We start from the raw sequence: 23,762 nt of genomic DNA on the forward strand, positions 1-23,762 counted from the left end.
TTTGTAGTGGGTGTACTGTTTATTTGATTTTTTTTTTGAAGTGGGTATACTGTATATACTTGTGCTATTGTAAATAGTGGATCAATCAATTTTAAGTGGGTATACTGAAATCCCTGAAGTTTTGAAGTGGGTATACCCGCGTTCTACGTAGACTACACCACTGAATATAGCTGCACAAGCCCTTTTTTCTTGTTTTTCTTCATGCTGTGGCCTGTAGTACCTGTAGTTGGTGTTGGGCATGTAGACATCTCTGGGAGGGAACTCCAGGATCTCCCGCGTGGGTCGCACCCTGCTGTCGGGGTAGGGCTTGACCTGCAGCAGCTCCGGGGTCAAGCAGTAGTGGGGGTTCTCAGGGGCAGGGGAGATGTCCAGTTTTAGCTGGGCTGTGAGGCAACAGAAAGTACAGTGCATACAATGGAGTAAATGGTGTAGGCCTACGTGTAATAGCTATGTAATGTCATGTGCTGGTCTTTAACTAGTGCTTAACTTTTGCTTTTGACATTTTTAATAATGTTTTCAGCAAACACAAAGGTCAATAAAAATGGCAAAATGTGCAGAGACTGTGCATACACCATTTGTTGATCTTACAACACAAAAGTGAGGTTAAAATATAACTTTGAAAAATATTTTTCAGTTTTAGTGAAATGAGTGCAAAAATATCCAGAATGTTTGGCTGGGTTGTGGGACAACACTGCCGAGGGCTTAAAAAAATGCTTAAAAAAAACCAAACAAGTTTGTCTACAGATTCAAAACCAAAGCAACTATGCTGCAGAGATTGTTGTCTAGACTAGAGTAACTTATGTCATTTTAATGTCTACCATTTCATGCCATGTTCTTTGTCTATGACTACATTTGCACGACATACTTTAAGAGTTCTGCATACTTCAGATATTCTTTCTGCATCTGTCTGTCATAAATGTAATCCTCTTTCACGCATTTCTTCCCGTTTTCCATTTACTCACTGTGTGCAGGGTATTTTTAGCCAACAGAGACAGTTTTATTAATTTACCACATGCCTTCAGTCATTCTGCTACACCAGGCACCCCCCATAAATAATGGGCGAACAACACGAGAGTTATGTTATGTTATGTGTGTTAGTTACGCATGCAGTTTTACCTGTGATGGGACGCAGTCTACGCAGTACAGATGAAGGCCTCCTCATGTCAGCCAAGAACTTATACAAGTCTTCATCACTCAGCCGATCACCCTCCTGTTAACACACACACGCAGACACACACACACACAGACAGACACAAGGTGAAGCCAAAGGATCCCTAACAAGTAAGCGGTACCAACATACATCTACCGTACCAATATGGAAATTCTCAGATCTAACTATATCATTTAGCTTTGGACATGTTCTATAACTCAACTGATTTAACAGCGTCATGTTTACAGGAGGGGTGGGACTTAAAAGGTCATCTAAAATAATAATCCCAATTGAAACATGCTTTCATGTACCCAGTGAGACGGCTTACAAATCTGAGGGCTATTCTTTTAATGTGTACTGAACTCCCGGAAAGAGACATTTTAACAGTTTGATTACCCAAAGCTCCACCCCTGCACAAATAAACATGGGGGCATGAGATAAGTCATGTGATCTTGTGACACGAAGAAGAGAAACAGAAGAGAACAGCACTGACCCCAATATAGCAATTTAAAGTTCGATCTAACAACTTAACAACTCCACTTGCACAAAAATCAATGTAATTCAGTATACTCGTGGCTTTGTACCCCTATCATACCATCCCATAGACAGACTGACACCATTTATTTTCAGAAGACAAGATGTTTCAGCATCACTGCGCGCAACACCGCTATTTACCTAGCTCTGAGCAACTTGTCAGTGTCTGAACGAGAATCGTAGCAATGTGTCAAAAGAGTCCTCACCCCGGCCCACTTTCCTCTCAACTCTACTCAGATCGTGATTGGCTCTCTGGTTCTGCTGGACAGCCAAACAGTCACTAAACAATAATAGTCTAGTTGGTAAAATGATGACCAGAGTGGACTCCTGTCTTCTCCATATACACAATATTCCAATTGCATTAGCAACTGACAGGAGTTACATTAGCAACTGACAGGAGTTACATTACGTTACAGTTACATAATCCTACTGTTGGACAGTGGAAATGGATATTTTATCATAGACTTCAAAGTGCAGCTATGCAGCAACTTCAGACACTGGAAAAGGCTCATGGTGCACGGTGTGGTGCACGGTGCACGGTATGGTTCTCCTCCGTGATAAGATGATCTTTTGGAATTCAAACGGTAATGGTCACCATCAAAAGCCATTAATAAACCACTGTGTACACCGGTAACCATGACATCCCTATAAGGCAAACATGTCTTTCCCACTTGCCAATGAGTTCCTTTTATTTACTTGAGTATTAAGTTATGTCAGCAGTTACAAAAAGGCACAGTTTTAATGATTAACTGAGGGCATTATTTACACAGACAAAGACAGGGTTGAAAGCCTTTAAGCAAACTTTGACAATGATGTCAGTGAATGCTCACAGGCATAGTCAAATAACAGTTACAGTAGTCATAGTTTCAAAAAAACACATGTGCAATCCCCTATGTATATGTGCATGCATGTATGCATGCCTGTATACATGTATTCCTCAAAGAAAAGAACATAGTACTGTATGTAACCTACATACAGAAAAGACATAAAGGTAACCCTAAGTTTTGACTACCAGTAATTAAAGTAACCCCCTTGGTTTGAGGGTGTTCGTCTGGCCACGGTAGAGGACAACTTCACAGAATCCTAATAATAGGTCCAATCAGGTTCATTTGAATGAGTAGAAATTCTTGCATCTATGGATGAGGACCATGGACCTATGCATTCTCCAATATACCAACCTAAAGTCTATACAACTGTGGGTTTAAAACATATCATCTGAGGAAAAATAACCTGCCTGAGCAAAGAAAGTAATATCTACATATAATAAGGGTTCATCTCTTAAGACATGGACTCTGTTATAAATGTGCTCTTGCCAGAATGGTAATGACCAAAGACTCTGTGTAAAGCTGTATCAGTGTAGTACTATGGCAGTAGTACTATGCATTACTAGTACAGCACTCTTCTGGTGGAACACTGCATATTATGAGGCTACAATTTGTATCCCTGCGTAATACATGTGACACAAGTTGCTCCTGACCTGTTTGAAGAAATTGGTGACTGTGAGGGTGGCTGGCCTGAAGCTGGAGAGGCTGCATGGCTCATCCCCGCTGGTGGTCCTCTCCAGGGAACGCCGGCCCACGATGCTCGAGTTGCGGCGCTCTGACCAGGAGCCTTTCCGCTCTACAATGGACACAGGCAGGGTACAATGCACATGCATCAACAACAAACACATTTGGTCCCGTAGAGCCCTGCATAGATCCTCCAAACCATACCCACCTCATTACCCTGCTCACTAACCCTGCCTATTTCAACGCCTGTTGTGCTCCCACAGAATTTCAGCAAAGTCCTCCAATTAGGCCTTCATCTTTTACTGGTGCTCTATTTTTCAGGCAAAGGCAGAGCTAAGAATAGGCACATCCCCCAGACTAACTCCAATGGCAATGGTGCAGCGAGGGATCGCCCTTACTACCTGTAACACAGCTCAAAATTTCAGTAGTATGGCCAACTGTCCCATCTCTGGTATTTAAAGTCTTCCCAGAATACAAAACCGAATCATTTTGAGCATTTCCAAAAGCTCAATGGGGTGTGTTTAAGGCACTGATGTGCTAGTTCTGTTAGTGGTCCCACTGGTAGGAAAGTGAAAGGAAAAAATTGACTGACTGTTGCTTTAAATGACATACGGATTCATTTCATGAATTTCTTTCAAAATGCTTTAATAACAATTCATTTGCCCCGCGTCATTCAGTTGACAAGTTAAGGAAGCAATTGGTTACCCCAGCAACCACTACTGGATTGCGTGCATTCGTCGTGCTGCCAGACACACACTTCGCTACAAAAACTCAGCAAGGGGCGATAAACACAGCAGGAGTGAAACGTCTTTGCAATCACACTGATACCCCAACCACAGATGGCGCAAATATGCGCTCTTGCAGACTCCCTACCCCAACTGTAACATATTCTCATTAACAAGGTAGATGCGCCAGGTCTAACTTAGACGCGCATAGAATCTTCGGTTGGAAGGTGTGGGTTAAGCCCGATTTACAACGGCTATCAGCCAATCAGAATCCAGAACGAGACCGCACAGTGTTAGATGCTTAAATTACATTTGTCCTAACATTCTGCATACGGATACCTTTTGTTTTGATGGAGTTGTACTAGTCATCTGGTCGCCCTGAGCTCCCACTCTGTGACTCTTGATACTGAACACTCTTTTTTTTTTTAGGTTTTTAGTAAACACAAAAGCAAAACAAGAGACAAACTAACAAAACTCATAACATGAAGTCAAGATTAAGGAGTAGTACACAAAAGGGGGGGTTGATGTTGGATTTTTGTTTAACATTTAACTTAGCTGTGCTACTGAAAACTTAAATGTTTGGATGTCTGGATTTTTCGTTTTGGACGTTTACGTCCTAATTTTTTGATTGCTCAACTGGCCTGAATTATTGAGTCTTGAAACTCTTATTTGGATGTTCTCAACGCTCGCCTAATTTTTGGAATGTATTCTACATTTGAATACTTGTGCCTGAGCTAGTTAGCCTCTAGCCTCTCTGGAACTTCACTGCTCTGCATTTGGGTCCTCCTTATCCCGAACTTGACAGTGGTGTGTTGTTATTTTGGAAATCAGAGGAAGGATGAAAATGTCACTTTATCAAAAATACCTGGCTAGGTATAAACAGGGTGTCCATGTCTTACCTGGCAGGCCCATCTCCAGCTCGGTGTCCCTCTCCAGGCTGCCAGCACTGTTGACGATGTTCATCAGGTGGATGGCTGTCCAGGCAAAGGGCATACGGTAGCGACCCAGGCGCTGGCAGAACTGCTCTGACTGGCCACGTAACTTCTCCAGCTTCTCCTTGTTCTGGAGGGGTAGAAGAGTGACATGCATGTGGTCTTGTGCAGCACAGCAAAAGGGTACACAAACTGGATTGAAAAAGCAAAAAGTTCTGCTCGATATCCCTTCTTCCTCCTGTGCTCCCAACACAGGTAATTTCACTAATTCAGCTCATCAACCAAGTGGCAATTTCCCGGTCAAAGTAATGAAACCAGAGAGTTTTCTAGCACGGCTGAGGCTGGCTATGGAAGCAGACTTTCAGGTTCAGTTTCAAAATCCACATACACTCCAATGTTAATCAGGCAATTTTCAAATTTAAAATAAATACTTACAGCCTGGTTCAGATATCAGTTGTGTGTGTGTATGTATGTGTTGATATCCATGAGAAATCACAAAAATCTGGGATGTGAGCTACAGCTATCGCACCTGTGACCCGTGTCGGAGTAACCCACTCACCTTAGCAGCATCAGCTTCTTTGAAAACCATGTATGGCTCTGCACACTCGCCAATGTCTCCTTGCTGTAACACTTTCTCCAACTACAAATCAAGCAAAGATGAGAAGAATGAACTATTTTCCACTCTGACAAGGAGGAATTACATCACAAGTAAGGCGAGTGAGACTGTGTTTGCTAAACAGGGTCAAAGACGTCCATAATTAAATTGTCCTTCAGTGTAACGGATACCTTCTGCTGACTGTAACTGTAAAAAAAAAACATGATTTTTAAATTGTTTCAAGTGAATGGATGACAGCCGAGGCCTTCATGAATTCACTGGAAAAAATAAATAAATAAAAAGAGTCATGTTTTTTACAGTTACGGTCAGCAGAAGGTATCCGTTACACTGAAGGACATTTTCATTTTGGACGTCTTTGACTCAAGTGTCCTGACACCTTGTGCAGATATTTCACGGCATGATTTGCGCCCTGATCCAAAGCATTGAATAAGTTGCAAATCCTTAGGGATGCACCGATACCACTTTTTTGAAAATCGATACAAGTATGAGTATGTTAATGTGTGTACTTGTCGATACCGAATACCGATACCTTTTACCACCAAAATACAATGAAAATAAATGCATGGCCTTGTTTTTTTCCACCTGTGATATTTTTATTGTCCATTTTCATGTAGATTTAAATGTTAGTAAATGTATGAGGTGGCACTTTTTTCCATGCTGATTTAAAGTCCACAGAACATGACAAGATTTTGCATTGTTTTGAGTAATAGTAGTACTCATAGCTGGTATCGGCAAGTGCTTGACGAGTACGAGTACGAGTATAATGAGCAGTATCGGGAGCCAATACCGATACCAGTATCGGTATCGGTGCATCCCTACAAATCCTGAATGTGTGGGGTGGTTTTGCCAACAGTTCTGCTATGGGGCACCTAAGTCACGCCCTTCTACTTCCGATCCATGGGGCTGTAACTCGCACAATTTTGAATGGGAGTGAAATTTCTGAATGGAGCGAGTCATGCTTAATCCTGATTCCGTTTGGCATGTGCTCTGAATTTCACATATGATAGCAGTGAATTTTAAAGGTTTGGATTGGCGTCGTAAGACCACTCATTTTCAGCAGGCAAGAAATGTTATTTTAGTTTTTGTGCGAAACTGGGTAAGACGTGCACCTCATCTTCGTAATATCTATCGGAATTACATGTTTTTGCATGCACACAACTCTCGAATCGCTTGACAAGTGGAGTCGACAATCACACATTCTCATTCATCCTGAGGTACAGCATATGTGTGATCTATGGGGGGATGCGAGGTGGATCGGAAAATAGGTTTGATCAGTCCATTACAGCCCAGTCAAAAATGTTCACAGCCCCATGAGCTGCCCGGAAGGGGCGGAGACTTAGGTACCCCATGCAACATGGCAGGGCTTTTTCTGAACGGGGAAATAGGGGCGCTCCACCCTCATACCTCCGCAGGTGCACCCTCATACTTCTTTTTTAAATATATAAATTACTTTTTTGAGCGCCCCTAGTAAATCCGAGTAAATGATGTCAGACCTTGATCACTAGGAAGACGTCTTGAGAGGGGTACGTGATGGAGAAGATGGCCGAGCGGGCCAGCGTGGAGATGGCAGCCGTCTGGATGTGCGGCCGCAGCATAGCTTTGGTTTGCTCCGAGTTCAAGTCGAAGAAGAAGGTCTCTGATATCTGACACGGGAAGAGAAGAATTGAATTGGGGTGACACAAAACACTTCCACGAGAGGAAAGTGGCTCCCTCTAGTGTTAGTCAGAAAACACTGAAATATAGATGAGACGGGACAAATGACCAGGCTAAATACATTTCGGGCAAACAAAAGTGCCTCGCTTACAAATCAAATGTTTTCATAATGTTCTCAAATAAGCAGTTCAAGTGAGACCCTGCAAAAAGATGTGTTCTGCAAGAGACATCTGTAGGTAGGTCCATTGTCAAGGTAGGTCTGCACACTGCCGATAAGCTCAAAAAATAAACTATTATTTAAAATGCAACGTTTCGATCACCCTGGATCTTCATCAGGCATATGCAGATATGCCTGATGAAGATCCAGGGTGATCGAAACGTTGCATTTTAAATAATAAAGTTTATTTTTGGAGCTCATCGGCAGTGTGCAGACCTACCTTTTTCAACTATCTGATTTTTTTGTCTGGCACCTGCAACAAGTGTTTTTGGATGTGCGCACCCTACCCAAAACTACTAGGTCCATTGTCAAGACATTAAGGCCACTGTTAACTACTTTTCAACACACAATGCAGCTCAGCTGATGCCTCCTCTCACCTTTTTCTTCTCCTTGACGTCGTACAAGGCCAAACTCGCAAATATTGGTTCTATTTCAATCTCAAACCTCCAAGAAAAAAAAAGAAATGGCAAGAGTCAGTAAGAAGGCACTTCTTAAACACCACATGAAAAAAACAGCACAGAAATAAATGTTCACACATGGAGTGCGTTCCAATATGCTACCTTGCGTCCTCCACTTGTTGGCCCCTCCTCCGTGGAGAAAACAATAAAGTTTCCCAGCTGTCAGGCTAGCCACAACAACTTTTGGGGGACTGTTTTTCATTCACCATTCCCAATTGCAAATGTGAACAAGACTTTACAATTGAGCTTTTGCAAGATATTGAAATATAATGCTGTTGTCAGTGACATATTACTTCCTGGTACGAGTCCACAAGCACAAGTGGAGGAGGCAAGGTCGCATATTGGAATGCACTCATGTCCTCCACTCACTTCAAGGACAGACACTTCACCAGCAGCCTCTGGCCAAGTTGCTCTTTGGGGACCTCGGGGACGCAGTGGCGCTCAATTGGCTCCTCCTGCGGAGTTATTAAAGCCACATTACACACTTTCAGAGGCACACGTGTCATCTGCAGGACGGACACAGCGATGAGGAGAAGACTGTAGTGCAGTGCTGTGCACTACATCTCACCGCCTTATTTGCCTACTAATATCTAGATTTTATCATAAAGTAGATCATTACATGAGCCAACATGGAAGCAAAACGTGGATTTTAGTGATTTTGTACATACATGAATGCACATTGAGTCATTTCAAATCAATCAAAAGCATTACTCTGTAAACTCTGTATTTCAATGTCCTTGAGAAAGAAAAGAAATGCATAGCATTATCTAAAATCTAAAAATAGTATTATATCTATAATCAAAGGCAGGGATTAAATAAAGCTGTATTTCATTTCTTTTTAAAAGTAAGCCACTGTTGGGTCATTCTAATTTCAACAGAAAGCTAGTTCCAGCATTTGGCAGCATGGCCAGCATCATGACCAAATGCCATGTCACCCAGGCCCAAACAAGCAGAGGAGACTCAGAGGAATTGCATGACTTGTTCCGTCTGGTCAGCCGTGGCTTGTGTGCCAGGACAGGTACAGTACCTCGTCTAGAGCTGGGTGGAGGGCAAAGAGCTCGCGGTGCCTGTTGGCCTTGCGCTGGTCCTCGTTGTGCCGGTCGATCTCCTCGTTGGGGGCGCGGTCCAGCAGGTGGGGCAGCAGGGCGTCTGGCTGAGAGTTCTTCAGGTCGAAAATGCTACAGGCCCAGCTGCCCCGGGGCGTGTCATCAATGGACATGGAGCGCCGCTTCAAGTCATCCTAGTGTCGGGCATATACAGTACAGGGGAATCAGGTAGTGAACTCAAGTCTGTGTTATCTGTTCTCAGCGTTTGTCCTCACAGTAAGAAGGTGCGCATGTGTTTCTTTATGCCATACGTTTTATAGCCGCTTCAAGTCATCCTAGTGTCGGGCATATACAGGGGAATCAGGTAGTGAACTCAAGTCTGTGTTATCTGTTCTGTGCGTTTGTCCTCACAGTTAGAAGGTGTGCATGTGTTTCTTTATGCCATACGTTTTATAGCTTTTTATTAAATTATTTAGATTTTTATACCTAATGCTGTGGGCAAATTGAAGGAGGGCTTTACATATCACTGTACTGTGTGTGTATAACAATAAAGGTTTTCTTCTCTATTCAGATACAGTAGTGATGAACAGTCCAAATAAAATGACACATTGCTTAGAGTGTTGCCTATGCCTAGTGTGTCATAATCTTAGCTAGAGTATATTTCTTTGTTGCTTATTTTGCGAATTCATGCTGCTGCACATTCAAAAATGTTCTCTATTTAATTAATATTTAACAGCACCATCCATTTTCTAGTGTTATGACCAACTTTTAATACATGGCATCTGTGGATCTTCACCATGTCCTCCATTTTGAATGATCAATAATAGACATACAGACAACTGTACTTTGGTCAGACCCGTAAAGATGTTACTTTATTACTTCTATTATTATTATTTTTAATATTCATTAAAATACCACATTTTTGTTTATTCAGAAAATAAACTAGAAAATAAAGGCGGTAAAGGTTGTTGCTACCTGGTCATCCTGGTAGCTGCTGCTGTCTGGCAACTCGTCTGACTCGAAGACCTGCTTGGGGAGTCCTCTCTGACGCTCCTTCTGCTTGTCCAGAGTGTTGGGGTTGAAGCCAGTGCCCAGCTTGTGGTACCTGTCAGCAGAATTACACATTCATCACTTTCCTCACTTGCTATGAAAAGGTCTGTTACATACAGTGCAAGTGCATGGTTTATTTTAATGAGAAAAATATAAATAAAAAGTAAAATGACCAGAGCCATAAACTCAGTGAGAGGCGGAAGCAATAGTGAAAAGCCTGATGTAGTGTCTGAAAGTGAAATTCCACCATCTCTGGAATTATGCTCCTTTCCAACCTCCCCTCCAGCTAAATAAGTGAGTTTTACCTTTCTCCTATAGTCTTTACCATGCGTCATTGAACCAAATGGGTTCCAAATCTGTTCAATGATGCTACATGGAAGTAATATCAGACTCACATAATCATAATGGCAAAATAGGTGACTAAATTATGCAATTCAAGGGGAGGTGGGAAATCAGCAGCACATTTCCAGAAATGCTTGAAACGATCCAAGAAGTCTCTTACTTGCGGTTGACGACAGCCCAATCCTCTGTGTAAGATCTTGTGCAGTCTCTGACGTGTGCATCACTGTCACTGGAGAGGCGAGAATATCAGTGAGTAACCTTAAAGGTGCACTGTGTCATATTTTTAGCAGTTTCTTTCCAGACTATCATGCTGTCCATTCACACATGTTACCTGTTTCAGGAATACTTGCCACCACCATCAAATTATGCATGTTCATTATGACTGGGACAATTGCACTTTTCATACATGAAACATCCATTTTAAATGTCCAGAAATAGACATTTTTAGCTGCAAAACTTACACACACACACACACACACACACACACACACACACACACACACACACACACACACACACACACACACACACACACACACACACCACACACACACACACACACACACACACACACACACACACACACACACACACACACACACACACACACACACACACACACGGTCTACGACGTGGGCTAGAAATTCATTTCATTTGCAGTAATCAATAGTGGCAGTAAACATGACTAGAGGTTTCCAGTTGGGATAATTGGGTTAGGTCCTCAGTAACCAGGCCGGCACCCACAGTAACTTAAATCAGGCCTACATGTATAAGCTATATTACGATGGCTTGGCTTTAACATCGCACACGACACACACACACACACGCTTTCCTGGATGACTCCCTGTCTATGCAAGAGTTGAGAAACTCCCACGTTAATGAGTTTTGTCTGTAATAACTGAAGTGACAGAATGCGCGCGCACGCACGCACGCACGCACGCACGCACGCACGCACGCACGCACGCACGCACGCACGCACGCACGCACGCACGCACGCACGCACGCACGCACGCACGCACGCACGCACGCACGCACGCACGCACACACACACACACACACACACACACACACACACACACACACACACACACACACACACACACACACACACACACACACACACACACACACACGAGTAAGAGCTACATGCATACCCCTCATCTGGCAGTGACTGCCCCACTGTGCGGCATTCGCGGGGCGTGTAGATGACTTCTATGTCATCGTGGGGGAACTCAATGAGGTCTCGCAGTGGTCCCGACTCCACAATAGGGGGGTGCGTGATGAGGTACTCTTCAAAGTCCACGGGTTCCACTGTCTCAGTGAGGGGAACCTGGTGTGGGGATAGAGGAACAGAGTTACATTACATTACATTGCATTTGGCAGATGCTTTATAACCAAAGCAACTTTCAAAAGAGGACATAATCATAGCCAACATCAATAGCAAATACAAAGTGCAGTTGTGTAGACTTGGACACATTTTATTCCTGCCAGTATCTCTATATCCATCGTTTTCCTATGGCATATAATAAGGACTTGACCGCTGGGACGGGTCTCACTTCTGCCTGTGCCTTGCTCAAGAAAAACATGCGAGACTTCTAAAAACGGCTAACGCTCCTAGCTAAATCAGTTCAACTGTTTGAAGGTGTATTTTTTTCCAACAATGGGCCATTGCTCAACAACAAGTGAATCATATCCACTGGGTAATTGAATATTACCAGGACATGTCGCCAGGAACACCTATATTTAACCTAGCAAACATAATGAAATTTTGACCGCTCACAGCAAGCACTTGCCAAGAACCTGGATTTCAGAATACTAGCAGCACGTCTCGTGTTTTGGAGGCAAAGAAAACGTTGCTGTCTGAAAGGACCCTTACAAGGGCAGTGAACAAAGAAGATGAACGTGAAACGTTGCTCAAGTAACAAAACTCCTGAACACTCTGCTCACACAACAAAACTGCTGAAAATTGCTGAACACTCCTGACATGAAATACAAACATATAAGAACACAATTTCCAAGAGAAGACTGTCTACAAAAATATATAATATCAATAATGTAAAATATAAAACATTTTAACACAGAACTTGATACCAGAGGCTGTTTAATGGGTTTTCTAGAATGAAGGTGCAATGAAGCCACATTGACAAACCAGTTCTCCAAGTGAATGCCTTTAAGGGTCAAATAGTTACCTGGTATGTGAACTACTGAGCAGTTAGTCCTACACAGCAGGAAAATATAACCTCAGGAGACAATTTGACAGGACAACTTTGTTCTCTAATTGCCTTGCAATAAATCACCTATTTTAACAGACCAATTGTTATTTCACAAAAACCCTGGAGAGTGGAGCCTTCCCAGAAACCATGTTGCTACTAGAGTCAGAGTGTTTCACCTTATTACCAAGGCATGTTTACTGTAAACATAATTTTAAGTTGACCATGTTTAGGTGTTTTATTAACAGACTTCTTTCTAGGGCAGTGTTTCCAAACCAGGGGTACGTGTACCACTAGGGGTACGCGAGCACACCTCAGGGGGTACGTGGAGAATGGAGCATAGTCATGTTGGGATAAAGGAATAGATATAGAGAGCATGGGCTAGGGGTACTTGAGCTACAACAAAAAGGCTTAGGGGGTACGCAAGTCAAAAAAGGTTGGGAAACACTGTTCTAGGGCACAAGAATGGACACACAGCATTGCAAGGCCTTTCCGATCCACATGCAGGATACTCACAGTGTTACTGGTAGCGTTAGCACCCACATTGAGGTTCTTGAGAAGCTGCGGAGAGCCTCCGTACTGTCCGGCGATCTGTTTCCGTACCTCAGCAGCCACCGTTCTAGAGAGGCAAGGGAGGAAGAGGGAAGGTGAGAGACACAGAAAGGAGTAGGAGGATGAGTAGAATAATAAAAAACGAAGGAAGAGGAGAATGAACAGTGCTAAGTGCTCCAACATGGACCTACGTTATGTACATGGGCAGACATCTTGTCTTATACGATCAACCTGTTAGGCAACATGGTGTAGCTAGTATATGACCCCTTTGCACTGCTCAACCTTGTACTGTTTTCAGGCCGACAAAACAGTGCCGCTGCCCGTGCCGGTGCCCGTGACCGCACCAGTTACGTTCAGAACAGAAGTGCTTACCTGCAAACTTCCTGCGTTCATACCAAACTCTGAACGTTACTGCACGTGACTGTGAATTACACAGATGAACCTGCTGAGGTACATATTGTCGTCACAGTTTGCAGAGTAAAAAAATGGATCACAATCGCATTGCGAATCAACTTTACGGTTCCCGCACACTCAGAGTGGGTCCTACCACGAGTCAAGCAGTAGGGCACTGCATGCCACACCAGCGACCCAGGTTCGATTCCGGCCTGGGTGGGTCCTTTGCCGACCCTTCCTCATCTCTCTCTCCCCATTCGCTTTCTGTCTACCACTTAAAGTCCCATCACAAATAAAGGCAAAAAGGCCAAAAAATATCTTTTAAAAAATACAAATACAAAAAGACTTGCGATGTGAACATGCCGGCCGGTTCGAGATTAGGTGTGGGAAGTGGAGCAGATATCAGACCATGAATCTGTCCAAAATGACAATATAAAGTTAATGGAGCCTTCACTAGATCCTACAGTGATGCCAAAAGAGCAGTCCTGTAGCTGGCAGCTGAACATAAGGATGTTTAAGCAGCTTTTCACAAAGGCTCTACCAGCTATCACATTGTGAACATAACAAATGCTTGAATTCAATGCAACATTTCAAGACGTGTGAATATGATGTGTCATAAAAAGCAAATGACCCTGCTGTCATGAACAGGTGCTAACCCAACACAAAACATTTCCCGATGAGCCACAGTTAACAGACATTTCCCAATTTCACCATTTTCCATGCTTTTGCCCACTTTCCCAAAACTACAAAAGCACAGTTCAATCATCTCATGTCCATAAAAGTTACATTAAGTTTTAAATATGTGTGTGTGCACGTGAAATCGAGGCTCTTTCTCGCTGTCGGGCACCGGTAACAGGTCACCTGTTTTTTGGCCATGAATCTACTTGTTCAAGACTTCACAAAGTAGCAGGGAGACAAAATATCCCATATTTCGATTTCAAAATTGTCCTGAGCTTAATTGTGCAGCCTAGGTATTTTCTCACCTTTGCAATGAAAGGTTGTACGTTTTCTTGTAACAAAAACCTAAACAGAGCTTGCAGTGTACAATATTTCCTGCAGCTTTCGGCTTATTCTGTACAGACGCTTGAAAGACTGCACAAGTGTAGTGGTGACGCCACATAAAAGAACACCACCTACTCATCTGACAGTAGGTAAGGAAATGACAAAGGCCACATTGGGGAACTACACGTAAGCCAGGGACAGCAAATTAAAGGTACACTGTGTAGGAAATGGTCAAAAAAGGTACTGCAACTATGCTGCTCATTGAAACTGGGCTGCCTATTGCCAAATTTGATCTTTACATGAAAGTTTACAAGTAATAAACAAATATTTACTAGTATGGTCCAAATAGTCATTTTTGCAGCTAAAAACGGCTATTTTGGAAATTCAAAATGGCGGACCATGGAGAAGATCCCCCTTTTCATGTATGAAAAGTGCAATTTTTCGAGTCATAATGAATACTTAGAATTTGATGGTGGTGGTAAGTAGTATTCGTGAAAAAGGCAACAGTGAGTGGGCAGCATGAATTCTGGAAATAAACAACTAAAAATCTCACACAGTGTCCCTTTAAGCAAACTGGCACTTGGATCACATCGCCGCAGAAAAAACCTTGCAAACATTTCACCGCCACAACGACACACTTCCAAACTCCTCCACAGACTCCAGAGAGACAGTACTGTCTTCCAAAAACTTTAAAACTGCCACACCCCTCCTGATATCTCTCTCTCACACACACACACACACACACCTTTGACTGGGCCTAGGACAAAGGACAAATGTAATGAGGACCCAATTCTAGGCCCCCTCTCTCTCCCTAGGCCCGGGACAACTGTCCCCTCTGTTTGCACCTGTGGGTGCCCCTGCAAACATGCGCACACGCACACACAGTCTTTCATCAGTGCCACTTAATCGGCAGACAACTAACTGATTAACATAATAATAATAATAATAATTGTATTTGTACAGCACTGTATCATACAAGGGATGCAACTCAAAGTGCTTAACAAATGAGAAAAAAAGAACATAATTGTTAGAGGTGGATTTAAAAGGAGAGGAAGAGAGGAGAGGCAGAGATAGCAGGAAGGCAGAGGAAGAAGAGATAGAAAGAGATCGTAGAGTCATAGGGTCAATGTAGGTTAGGACCGGGATTCTTAGATGCATAAGGTCCATAGTGGCTGGGTCTAGCATAAGTCATAGATAGTCACACAGAGATTGGGCGCTCAGATGCGGCCCCTGTGGGTATCAGGGGTGAGGAAAAACTCCCTTTCGCTTGAATCATAGTTTGTAGGGGGAAAAAAGCTCAATGAGGTCTGAGAAAAAAAAAACCCTAAAGCCAGGAAGAAACCTCAGGCAGAGACCAGCGGGCACCTAGGGGAGCCCCCTGCCAGGGCTGGTTGTGAGCAGTAAGGAGCAGTAACATGCTCTCAGACATAGTGGGTCGGAGGTCCATTCTGTTATCCAAACTCCCGTCCTCCCTTGTGCTTGAGGCCGAGTGATGATATCACAAGAATGAATGAATGACAGGGGAAAAGTCCCCCAAAAAAGTTGTTGTGCGTAGGCGGACAGCAGGGAATCGTTTTCTCCACGGGGGCAGGGCGTCAGCAAAGCGCAAGGCCAAAAGCAAAAGTAAGCTTAGAAGACAGGAGTTTGGATAATGGAATGTACCCATTGAGAGTAAATAGAATGGAGGCCAAAATTCTATTATATCTACTGTCAATGAATGTACCTCATCAGGTGCATCATCACGGCCACCCTGGCCGGCCTCCCCAAAACATGGTGATCTGACAGACTGACAGACAAGCAAGGATATTGAAACCTCTTCAAGACCTGCCAAAGTAACAGTCTCTGTCCCCCCACCCTCTCTCTTTCTAAGAAAAGCACTCTTCCTAGTTCCTACCAAAGGGGAAAAAGAAAAAGAGGGAAACAAGGGAGGTGGGAAACAGTGATGTGTTTTGTTCAGGAGGGAGAAAGGCAGTGTTTGTGGACTGGGCATGTGATCGCTAAATGGAACCATTTCAAAGAGCTCCACAGTCTCTACAAATATACTGGATGAGGACTGCACAGTAAACAAAGACTTATAATGTGCACATCAAAACCCATGCTTCTTCACTTGAGCGATTTAAAGGTTATCACAAGCACACGTCAGCCTAGTCTACACACACACACACACACACACACACACACACACACACACACACACACACACACACACACACACACACACACACACACACACACACAAAACAGCTATTCCGAAATGCATAAAAGCACAAAAGCACTTAAGATAACTCCAATCCTCCAGGGTTTAGCTACAATCATCTGGCATGGAAGACTCTGCAAAGCCAGGGCGGTGGAGTGCTGTAGGCTACTACTGGCATCCTCTCATCACATGCTTATCTCTGAAAGTGCCAGAGCAGCCCGACTCTAGGCAAACCCACCAGGGCAAATTATGCATAGCCTACCGTTCAGGTGTGAACTGCATGCAAAACAAATTATTTCAGGTAAGATTATTACGGTTTGGCTTCTTGGTGATGACTTGGTGACAGAAGTCAAACATTGGAATTGAATAAGCGGCTGTGAGCGTGGGAAAGCATCCAGAGTATTTTTGGGTAAAGGGCTGTTCTGAAACGAACAACCCAATAGAAAACAAAGTGTCCTCCCAAACCAATGCTGAAAGGGATAGGCAAACAATTCAGAGTTCGCGAGTAAACATGGGGTATATACACCAAGAAAATTGCTCATTAGTGAATGCCAGCCATGCTTGAGGAAGAAAGTTCTATTCTGTAAGCTTTGTTTTGAATGACCCAGTTTATTGTTTACGTCAAGATTTATGAAAACCGTAGGTTATTGTAAGGGCTAGCCATTCAGATGGCCCCTCGGTGCAAAAGAGATCCTTTGTTCGTTCCATCAAATGGTTAAATGTACAACCACATGAAATTGTGATGGCTAATAATTGCAATACACGATTGAAAACGCCTGTTTTTTCCACGCTTCGTGTAATAATCACTGGGTATAGCGCGAGCTAACCGACTGCTCTGGCCAATGTGTCAGAATGTCATCTGGTCGTCAGACAGTCTAGTGAAAACGTATTTCCACGGAATCTACAGTTTACACACCAACCCCACCAGACTATAACCTCACGTAGGCCTACATCTAGCGCAATAACAAATAATAAAACACAATCAGCATAATGATATTTAAAAAGATACCCTCAAAAACACGCAGAGGACAGAACACTGGTTGACACAGGGTGGGTCGCTTGGGGCATCTTTGATATGGCTTCTATGGCTAGCTAGCAGGCTAGGCCCTATTTGGGAATGGTGGGAGTCTATGTTAGGCGCTGCAGATGTTGATAGGAAAACGACATATAGAATAAACGCTGACTATTGAATGTGATTTCACATCTTTTCAACGTATAGCACACAGTTACGCCCTTACCTGCTAATTTTCTGGGCGAAGGCGCGGCGTTCAGCCATGGCTGTGGCCGCTGACTACTCGAATTCCCAGGTTCTCCAAGCTCTGCTAGCTGCAGGCGAGAGAAAAAAGGAGAGGAGTTCCCAGATACAGTTACCGTAATTAACAGAATATCAACGCACTACCATTGTTCTAAATGCTTTGTCAACATTTGCCAAGAGCTGCCAATGTAACATACATCCATGCAATTTGATTTAGCCTTTGAATGGTCTTGTGCAGCGTCCTTGTCCAGGTCAGATGATTTCTATTCTACAAAAAGGAAACTAGGTTTAGGTAAAAAGTGTAAAAGGTGTAAAAAGTGAAGCAGGGCAGAGGTGATTCTAGGGCAGGGCTATTCAAATGGCGGCCTTGGGGGCAGATGCGACCCTTGGACAGCAAAGTTCTGGCCCCCCACAAGCCCCTTGAAATGCAGAATTGCTTTTCGGAATTTAGAGATAAAAGTATGGGTTCCTTTATCGTGCTGAAACGGGACACGGGACATTAAAATGCAGGAAATTACATCTAAGAAATGCAAAACTTTCTGGGGGAGGACCCCCAGACCCTCCACTTCAATGAAGTGTCCCATATTTTTTTCATTGACAGTCGGCATTCATAATACATACGTATAGTTCGTCCACTTTACTGGGTGAAATTTAAAAAACTGGCCCTCGTTGACATTTAATTAGCTCTGTTCTAGGGTAATGTGGGGACCCAAGCGAAAATTCAAAGGAATGAACATTTGAAACGAAATTGCCACCACCGTAGTAAATTGGGGGCTGTTATTCACTATATTGGGGCTTGGGGGCAGGAAAAGTATAGAAAAACAAAATAATCAAATACATTGAATATTTATGAGAATAACTAAACTAAACCAAAAATAAGCCGAACAATCCCATGGTGCATTGCCTCACAGGAGAGGAAGAGCAATCTGTTGTTTGAGCATGTGTGACAGAGGTGTTCCGCACGGTTTGTCCCCCTCGGGGCCGCGAACCTGCCACCTCGTCAACTATATCAGTTCGGGAATGGGAGGCACACTATGAGACCCTTGAGCTAAAGCGCCGGTCCTAATGCCCAATGCTACCGCACTGTATTGAGGCTTCGGGAGGGAGGTTTCGTTCCACGCCACACTCTGCTAGTTGGCCTCAGTTACACATGATATGAAAATGGTTGACTGATTGAGGACTGTGACTGTGCAATCATTTTCTTCTTTACAACATTTCTAAGATTCCTTTACAAAGTCGTATTTCATTGGAAACTGTAAAGCATTAAAAAAAATGGGGGCTGGATAACACAGCCCTCAAGACTAGTTTCCACCTCTAGGCCTATACCAAAATGCCACCCATGACAATCTCAAAGCAGTGGGCATACTTCATTCAGACATTGAGGTGGCATAAAGTAGCAAGGTCAGCAAGGACACCACGCTTTATCAGCATCTCCTGGACTCTGGGAATCCACCATCATCTCAAGGACTTAAGGCCAGTGGCATTAACATCTGTGCTGTGCAAATGTATGGAGAGAGTGTTGTGTACACTGACTGATATAATCAAGGCTGAATGTATAGTGTCCTACCCTCATACGTAAACCTGTGCTAGTCTGTTTCTCCCTTAATATTGGTGTCAGATTCACACAAATGCATTTCTGGGGTGCTACCTTGCTACTAAAAAGGCACACCGTATGATTGAAATCTGTGTCGGTCGGGTCCCAAATTGTCTGATTTCATGTGAAATGACCCTGTAGCCTTCTATCCTGTATGGTGTCAGACCAGCTGGACCCACAGCAGTTCCCCTTCTATAGGGAACGCCATGGTGTGGAGAATGTGAGCCTCTCACTTCTGGATACAGTAGCCAGAAACCTGGATTCAATACACCCACACAACAGGATCCTGTTCATGGACTTCTCCTCTGCATTTAACACTGTGCATATAGACACACTTCTCCTGCAGCTCTCCAACCTTCAGATCCACCCAGCACTTACCCGGTGTTTTCTGTTGGACAGACCACAACAGGTAGGCCTATTATTCAATGGGGTCAAATCATCAAAAATCACCTTGAAGTCTGGACCTCCTCACGGTTGTGTTTTATCCCCAATCCTCTTCTGTGTGTACACAAACAACATTGTGTGTCATGGGGAAGGTATGGAACTTTTTAAATATGCAGATGACATTGCCTTAGTGGCACACATATGTCTGACCCTGATGCTCCAACTCGCTACTAGAGCATGACACGGGAGTGGATTTTCACTCCCGTCCCATCCCGGTCCCAGAAAAAAAATCCTGTCCCATCCCATCCCGGACTGCAGTAAAAGAAACAAATCCCATCCCGTCCACTCCTGAAAAGAATGTTTCCCAATCCTGCCCACTCCCACTCAAAATCAATCCCACTCCCGTTTCATAGGCTTTTTAAATGAAAAAATAAGCGAGCATTCCCGCTCTCATTCATTTTTATTCCCGCTCCTGCCCGCTCCCATTCATCTTTAATCCCGCTCCTGCCCGTTCCCGTTCATCTTTAAAATTTTTACTCCCATCCCGCGGGAATCCCGCAGGACCCGCGGGACCCACGGGAATTCCTGAAAAATGTCATCCTCTACTCGCTACCAAGAGGTAGTTAACAACCTGAGCCAAACTTTTGTAGAACTTTCCTTAGGGCTGAATGTCTCCAAGACAAAAAAAAACTATGCTGTGGGGGGCAGAGACAAGGCATCAACTCAGTTTCAGCCTCTCTCCATCCAAGGGAAGACAGTGGAGCAAGTGGAAGTTTTTAGGTACCTGGGCACCGAAAAGGACACCTCCCGGTCCCTCCCACTGCACATGGACTGACTCCATTTCTTAAAAAGCACAGCAACGCCTTCACCAAGGAAACTCAGGACATTCCAAGTCAGCAAGGACATTCTGACCCAAGTCTACCGTTCTCTTATACAAATAGTCCTTACCTTCAATATATCCTCCTGGCTCAACTAAATTGGCATTAGAGAACAAACTTTCACGTATAGTGAACCAAGCCATCAAAATTACTGGCTCACCTCAAACCTCCCTATCTGAGCTGTACATTGGTGCAGTGATCAGGAAAGCTGAAATGATCACTAACTGGCCTTGCCCCAGGGCAGACTCCTGACATGATGTTTAGTTTAGTTTAGTTTGTGTGTGTGTACTCGTTATTTACTCTTTAATTAAAAAAAAAAAAAACTAACCCCTCTGCAACTGCACGTGTTGTTCTGTATATCTCCTGTGCACATTGTATTTGCTTGTGATGTTGGCTTGAATATGTCCTCTTTTTGAAAGTCGCTTTGGTTATAAAGCGTCTGCCAAATGCAATGTAATGTAACGTAATGTAATCACAGAGGACCCCTCTCACCCCCTCCATCACTCCTTCCAACTTCCATCAGGTCGATGCTTCAAAGATTGAAGAAATCCTTCCTCCCTTCAGCTGTAGCCCTACTCAACAAAGATGAACAATGACCAGCCTCAACATACATGTATTGTCCTGTCTTGTTATGTCCTGTTTTGTCAAGTCTTGTCAATGTCTGTGAGTATGACTGGTGCCACGCCAAAGACATTTTTTTGTTTCATATGTTAAAGAAAATAAAGTTTTATCTTATCTTATCTTATTTTATCTTATCTTATCTTATCTTATCAATTATTATTGTATAGCCTAGTAGGCCTAGATAACACGAAACAGGAAAAGAAATAGGCAATGACAGACTTAATGTGTTATAAGCTACAGCACAAAAGAGAGATTTATTGGGTCCTAGCTATTAAGAGAGCAGAAAATTGAAGGCCCAATGATGTAAGCCAGGGGTTCCCAACCCTTTCGAACTTGGGGCCCACAGTTGAAATTTTCATGTTCGAGGCCCACCTCTGCCCTAACAAAGCAAAAAGTAACACACATGCCAATATTATTTCAAAAGGCAGAATATGCAATGTGATTCCATATCTTACACAAGTATAGGATCATAATAATTGAAATTTAAATAAATAAATAAATAAATAAATAAATAAATAAATAAATAAATACCTCGGACACGGACATCCCCACGGCTGCGCAGTTGAGCGCTTGTTGTGTTGCCATAGACAACCAGTTCTGTTGTGGGAAGCTGCAGAACTTTTCTCTCCACCTGTCTGGTTCCCACTCTATCGATCACCAGATGACCTTAGTCGTTGTTAAATCGTTGAAATATTATGCAAGTGTTTTAAGCTATCCAAGATGCCACCGAAAAAGCAAAGGAGTGGGACAAATGCTGCAATCGCGTCGCCAGCCGTCGGCCCTAATAAAGGGTGGGAAAGCGGGCTCAGTGCAGCAACCCTCGAAGAGGTAAGAGACAGACAGTATGCACTGAGCTAGTTCAGAAAAGTTTTCAAATACCTACGTGCAAGAATGAGCAACTTTCACATTTTTATTTATCTGAAAAGGCGCATGTCACCTGGTCGTTCGTAACTATGGGACGGCCGGGTCATCAATGGTTTGGTCGGGGAGAGTAGAGAATAAAGAATCTCTGTTTGGTTGCTTGTAGCAGCCTAGAACGACCTCAGAGGTCTGTGAGGTCAACCCACTGACGTGTATAGTATATACTATATACTATACACGTCTGTGAGGTCAACCAGTCAGCCTGGCCCACACGACCAGCATCAACGTGTGTCGCTGATGTGGGCAGAGTAACCAGCTAAACATCTTTACAAAACTAATAGTAGGCCTACGACCAAAGGACAGTTTGTAGCTAAAAATTTCCAATTCAGAAATGGCGAACCACGGAGAAGATCCACCTTTTCATGTTGATTTGATTTTATCAACACTTTTTGAAATTGGTGGTGGTGGTAAATATTCGTGAAAAATGTAACATGAATGAGCAGCATGAATTCTGGAAATAGCCTACTAAAATACGCACTTCTATTGCATTGTACAGGTTTCACATATTTTGTGAAATTATTTGTCTTTCATTTTTTACATTACACAAACCTGACACAAGGTGGTCTTATGATTCTAAGATCAGAAGGTTGCAGGATCGAACCACCATTAATCGAACCCCACCCATTAATTGCTACAGTTATTTTACGCATAGTATTTCATATTTTCTTGCTCTGAAAGGCATCCTACATCCTTTTAACCTTTTAGCCAATTTCTTTCTGTGTTTGTAACTGACTTGTTATGACTTTTCCTCTTTTTTTTTTAGGAATTCTGGAAGATCAACCTTTCTTGGGTTGTAGTGGACTCTCTGGAGGAGGTGTGGTATCTCTCAGCCCTTTCGCTTGCTGTGCAACAACCTCAAAGAAGGCAGTTCAGCATCATTTCACTGGAGACAACTTTGCAAAAAGTAATAGGCTATAGTACCCGCTTACCATTGATTATTGTCCCAGAGTAAAACAAAAACAAAACAAGTCATGTGTTAAATAATAAAAAGCAATCTCAAATATTTTCTCTGACAGATTAATGAACTGGGTAACCCCAAAGGAAAGAAGGTCAAAGACACTCCTCTATTTCATGAGGTAGGACACAAACTTTTTTCTCTTTTTTGTTCCACAAGGACCCCTTTTGCATGTTGAAAGGTTTTCTTTCTTGTTCAAGTTTCAATTTCCTTCCTATACAGTGTGCATGCAGACCTCACCTAAATGAAAAAATATATGCAGTATATTTGGTTCGGACCAAAGCAAGTGAACTATGTATCAAACTTTCCTGATTTGAATACACCCCTAGGGTATTTTCACATATAGAGTGTTTACTCTTTTTGTTCTTCTTTGTCTCTTTTTGTTTGGGGGCTTTTTGGCCTTTATTATTACAAGACAGTGTGTAGGCGGGGCAGGGCCGGGAAACAGTGTTAATTTTGACAGGAATTTTTAATTTAGTTTTAGTTTTAGTCTCTTGACGAAAATGTAATTTTATTTTTAGTCACAATTTAGTCATCTAAATCATTTTTGTTTTAGTCTAGTTTTAGTC

At 43.0% G+C, this 23,762-nt stretch overlaps 2 protein-coding genes and 1 long non-coding RNA gene across 19 annotated transcripts in view; 1 reads left to right on the forward strand and 2 right to left on the reverse strand.

Moving 5' to 3' along the window:
- dock7 (dedicator of cytokinesis 7) overlaps positions 1-17,912 on the reverse strand; it is a 79,059-nt gene extending 61,147 nt beyond the window's left edge. For 14 of the 17 annotated variants that reach the window (XM_063200599.1, XM_063200602.1, XM_063200601.1 and 11 more), the window contains exons 1-14: positions 17,824-17,876; positions 12,958-13,060; positions 11,386-11,561; positions 10,392-10,460; positions 9,815-9,944; positions 8,821-9,033; positions 8,163-8,248; positions 7,713-7,779; positions 6,959-7,108; positions 5,409-5,489; positions 4,817-4,979; positions 3,162-3,304; positions 1,117-1,210; positions 221-383 (exon numbers count right to left, since the gene is read on the reverse strand). In XM_063200599.1, coding sequence (XP_063056669.1) covers positions 221-383; positions 1,117-1,210; positions 3,162-3,304; positions 4,817-4,979; positions 5,409-5,489; positions 6,959-7,108; positions 7,713-7,779; positions 8,163-8,248; positions 8,821-9,033; positions 9,815-9,944; positions 10,392-10,460; positions 11,386-11,561; positions 12,958-13,060; positions 17,824-17,861 — 1,676 coding nt within the window. In that variant the 5' untranslated portion in view covers positions 17,862-17,876. Of the gene's footprint in view, positions 1-220; positions 384-1,116; positions 1,211-3,161; positions 3,305-4,816; positions 4,980-5,408; positions 5,490-6,958; positions 7,109-7,712; positions 7,780-8,162; positions 8,249-8,820; positions 9,034-9,814; positions 9,945-10,391; positions 10,461-11,385; positions 11,562-12,957; positions 13,061-17,823 lie in introns of all 17 variants that reach the window. The other 3 variants (XM_063200604.1, XM_063200603.1, XM_063200587.1) reach the window with 1 other exon arrangement.
- Positions 17,913-21,542: 3,630 nt separating this feature from the next.
- On the reverse strand, positions 21,543-21,947 carry LOC134450687 (uncharacterized). Its single transcript, XR_010035145.1, has 2 exons — positions 21,849-21,947; positions 21,543-21,696 (listed from the first exon to the last, which is right to left on the reverse strand). It is a non-coding gene; the product is annotated as an uncharacterized LOC134450687 (long non-coding RNA).
- Positions 21,948-22,024: 77 nt separating this feature from the next.
- spag17 (sperm associated antigen 17) overlaps positions 22,025-23,762 on the forward strand; it is a 42,683-nt gene continuing 40,945 nt past the window's right edge. Inside the window, exons 1-3 of the mRNA XM_063200608.1 lie at positions 22,025-22,145; positions 23,002-23,142; positions 23,255-23,314. Coding sequence (XP_063056678.1) covers positions 22,038-22,145; positions 23,002-23,142; positions 23,255-23,314 — 309 coding nt within the window. The 5' untranslated portion in view covers positions 22,025-22,037. The remainder of the gene's footprint in view (positions 22,146-23,001; positions 23,143-23,254; positions 23,315-23,762) is intronic.

The sequence above is a fragment of the Engraulis encrasicolus genome, chromosome 6, assembly GCF_034702125.1.
Source record: "Engraulis encrasicolus isolate BLACKSEA-1 chromosome 6, IST_EnEncr_1.0, whole genome shotgun sequence".
Classification (NCBI taxonomy): Eukaryota; Metazoa; Chordata; class Actinopteri; order Clupeiformes; family Engraulidae; genus Engraulis; species Engraulis encrasicolus.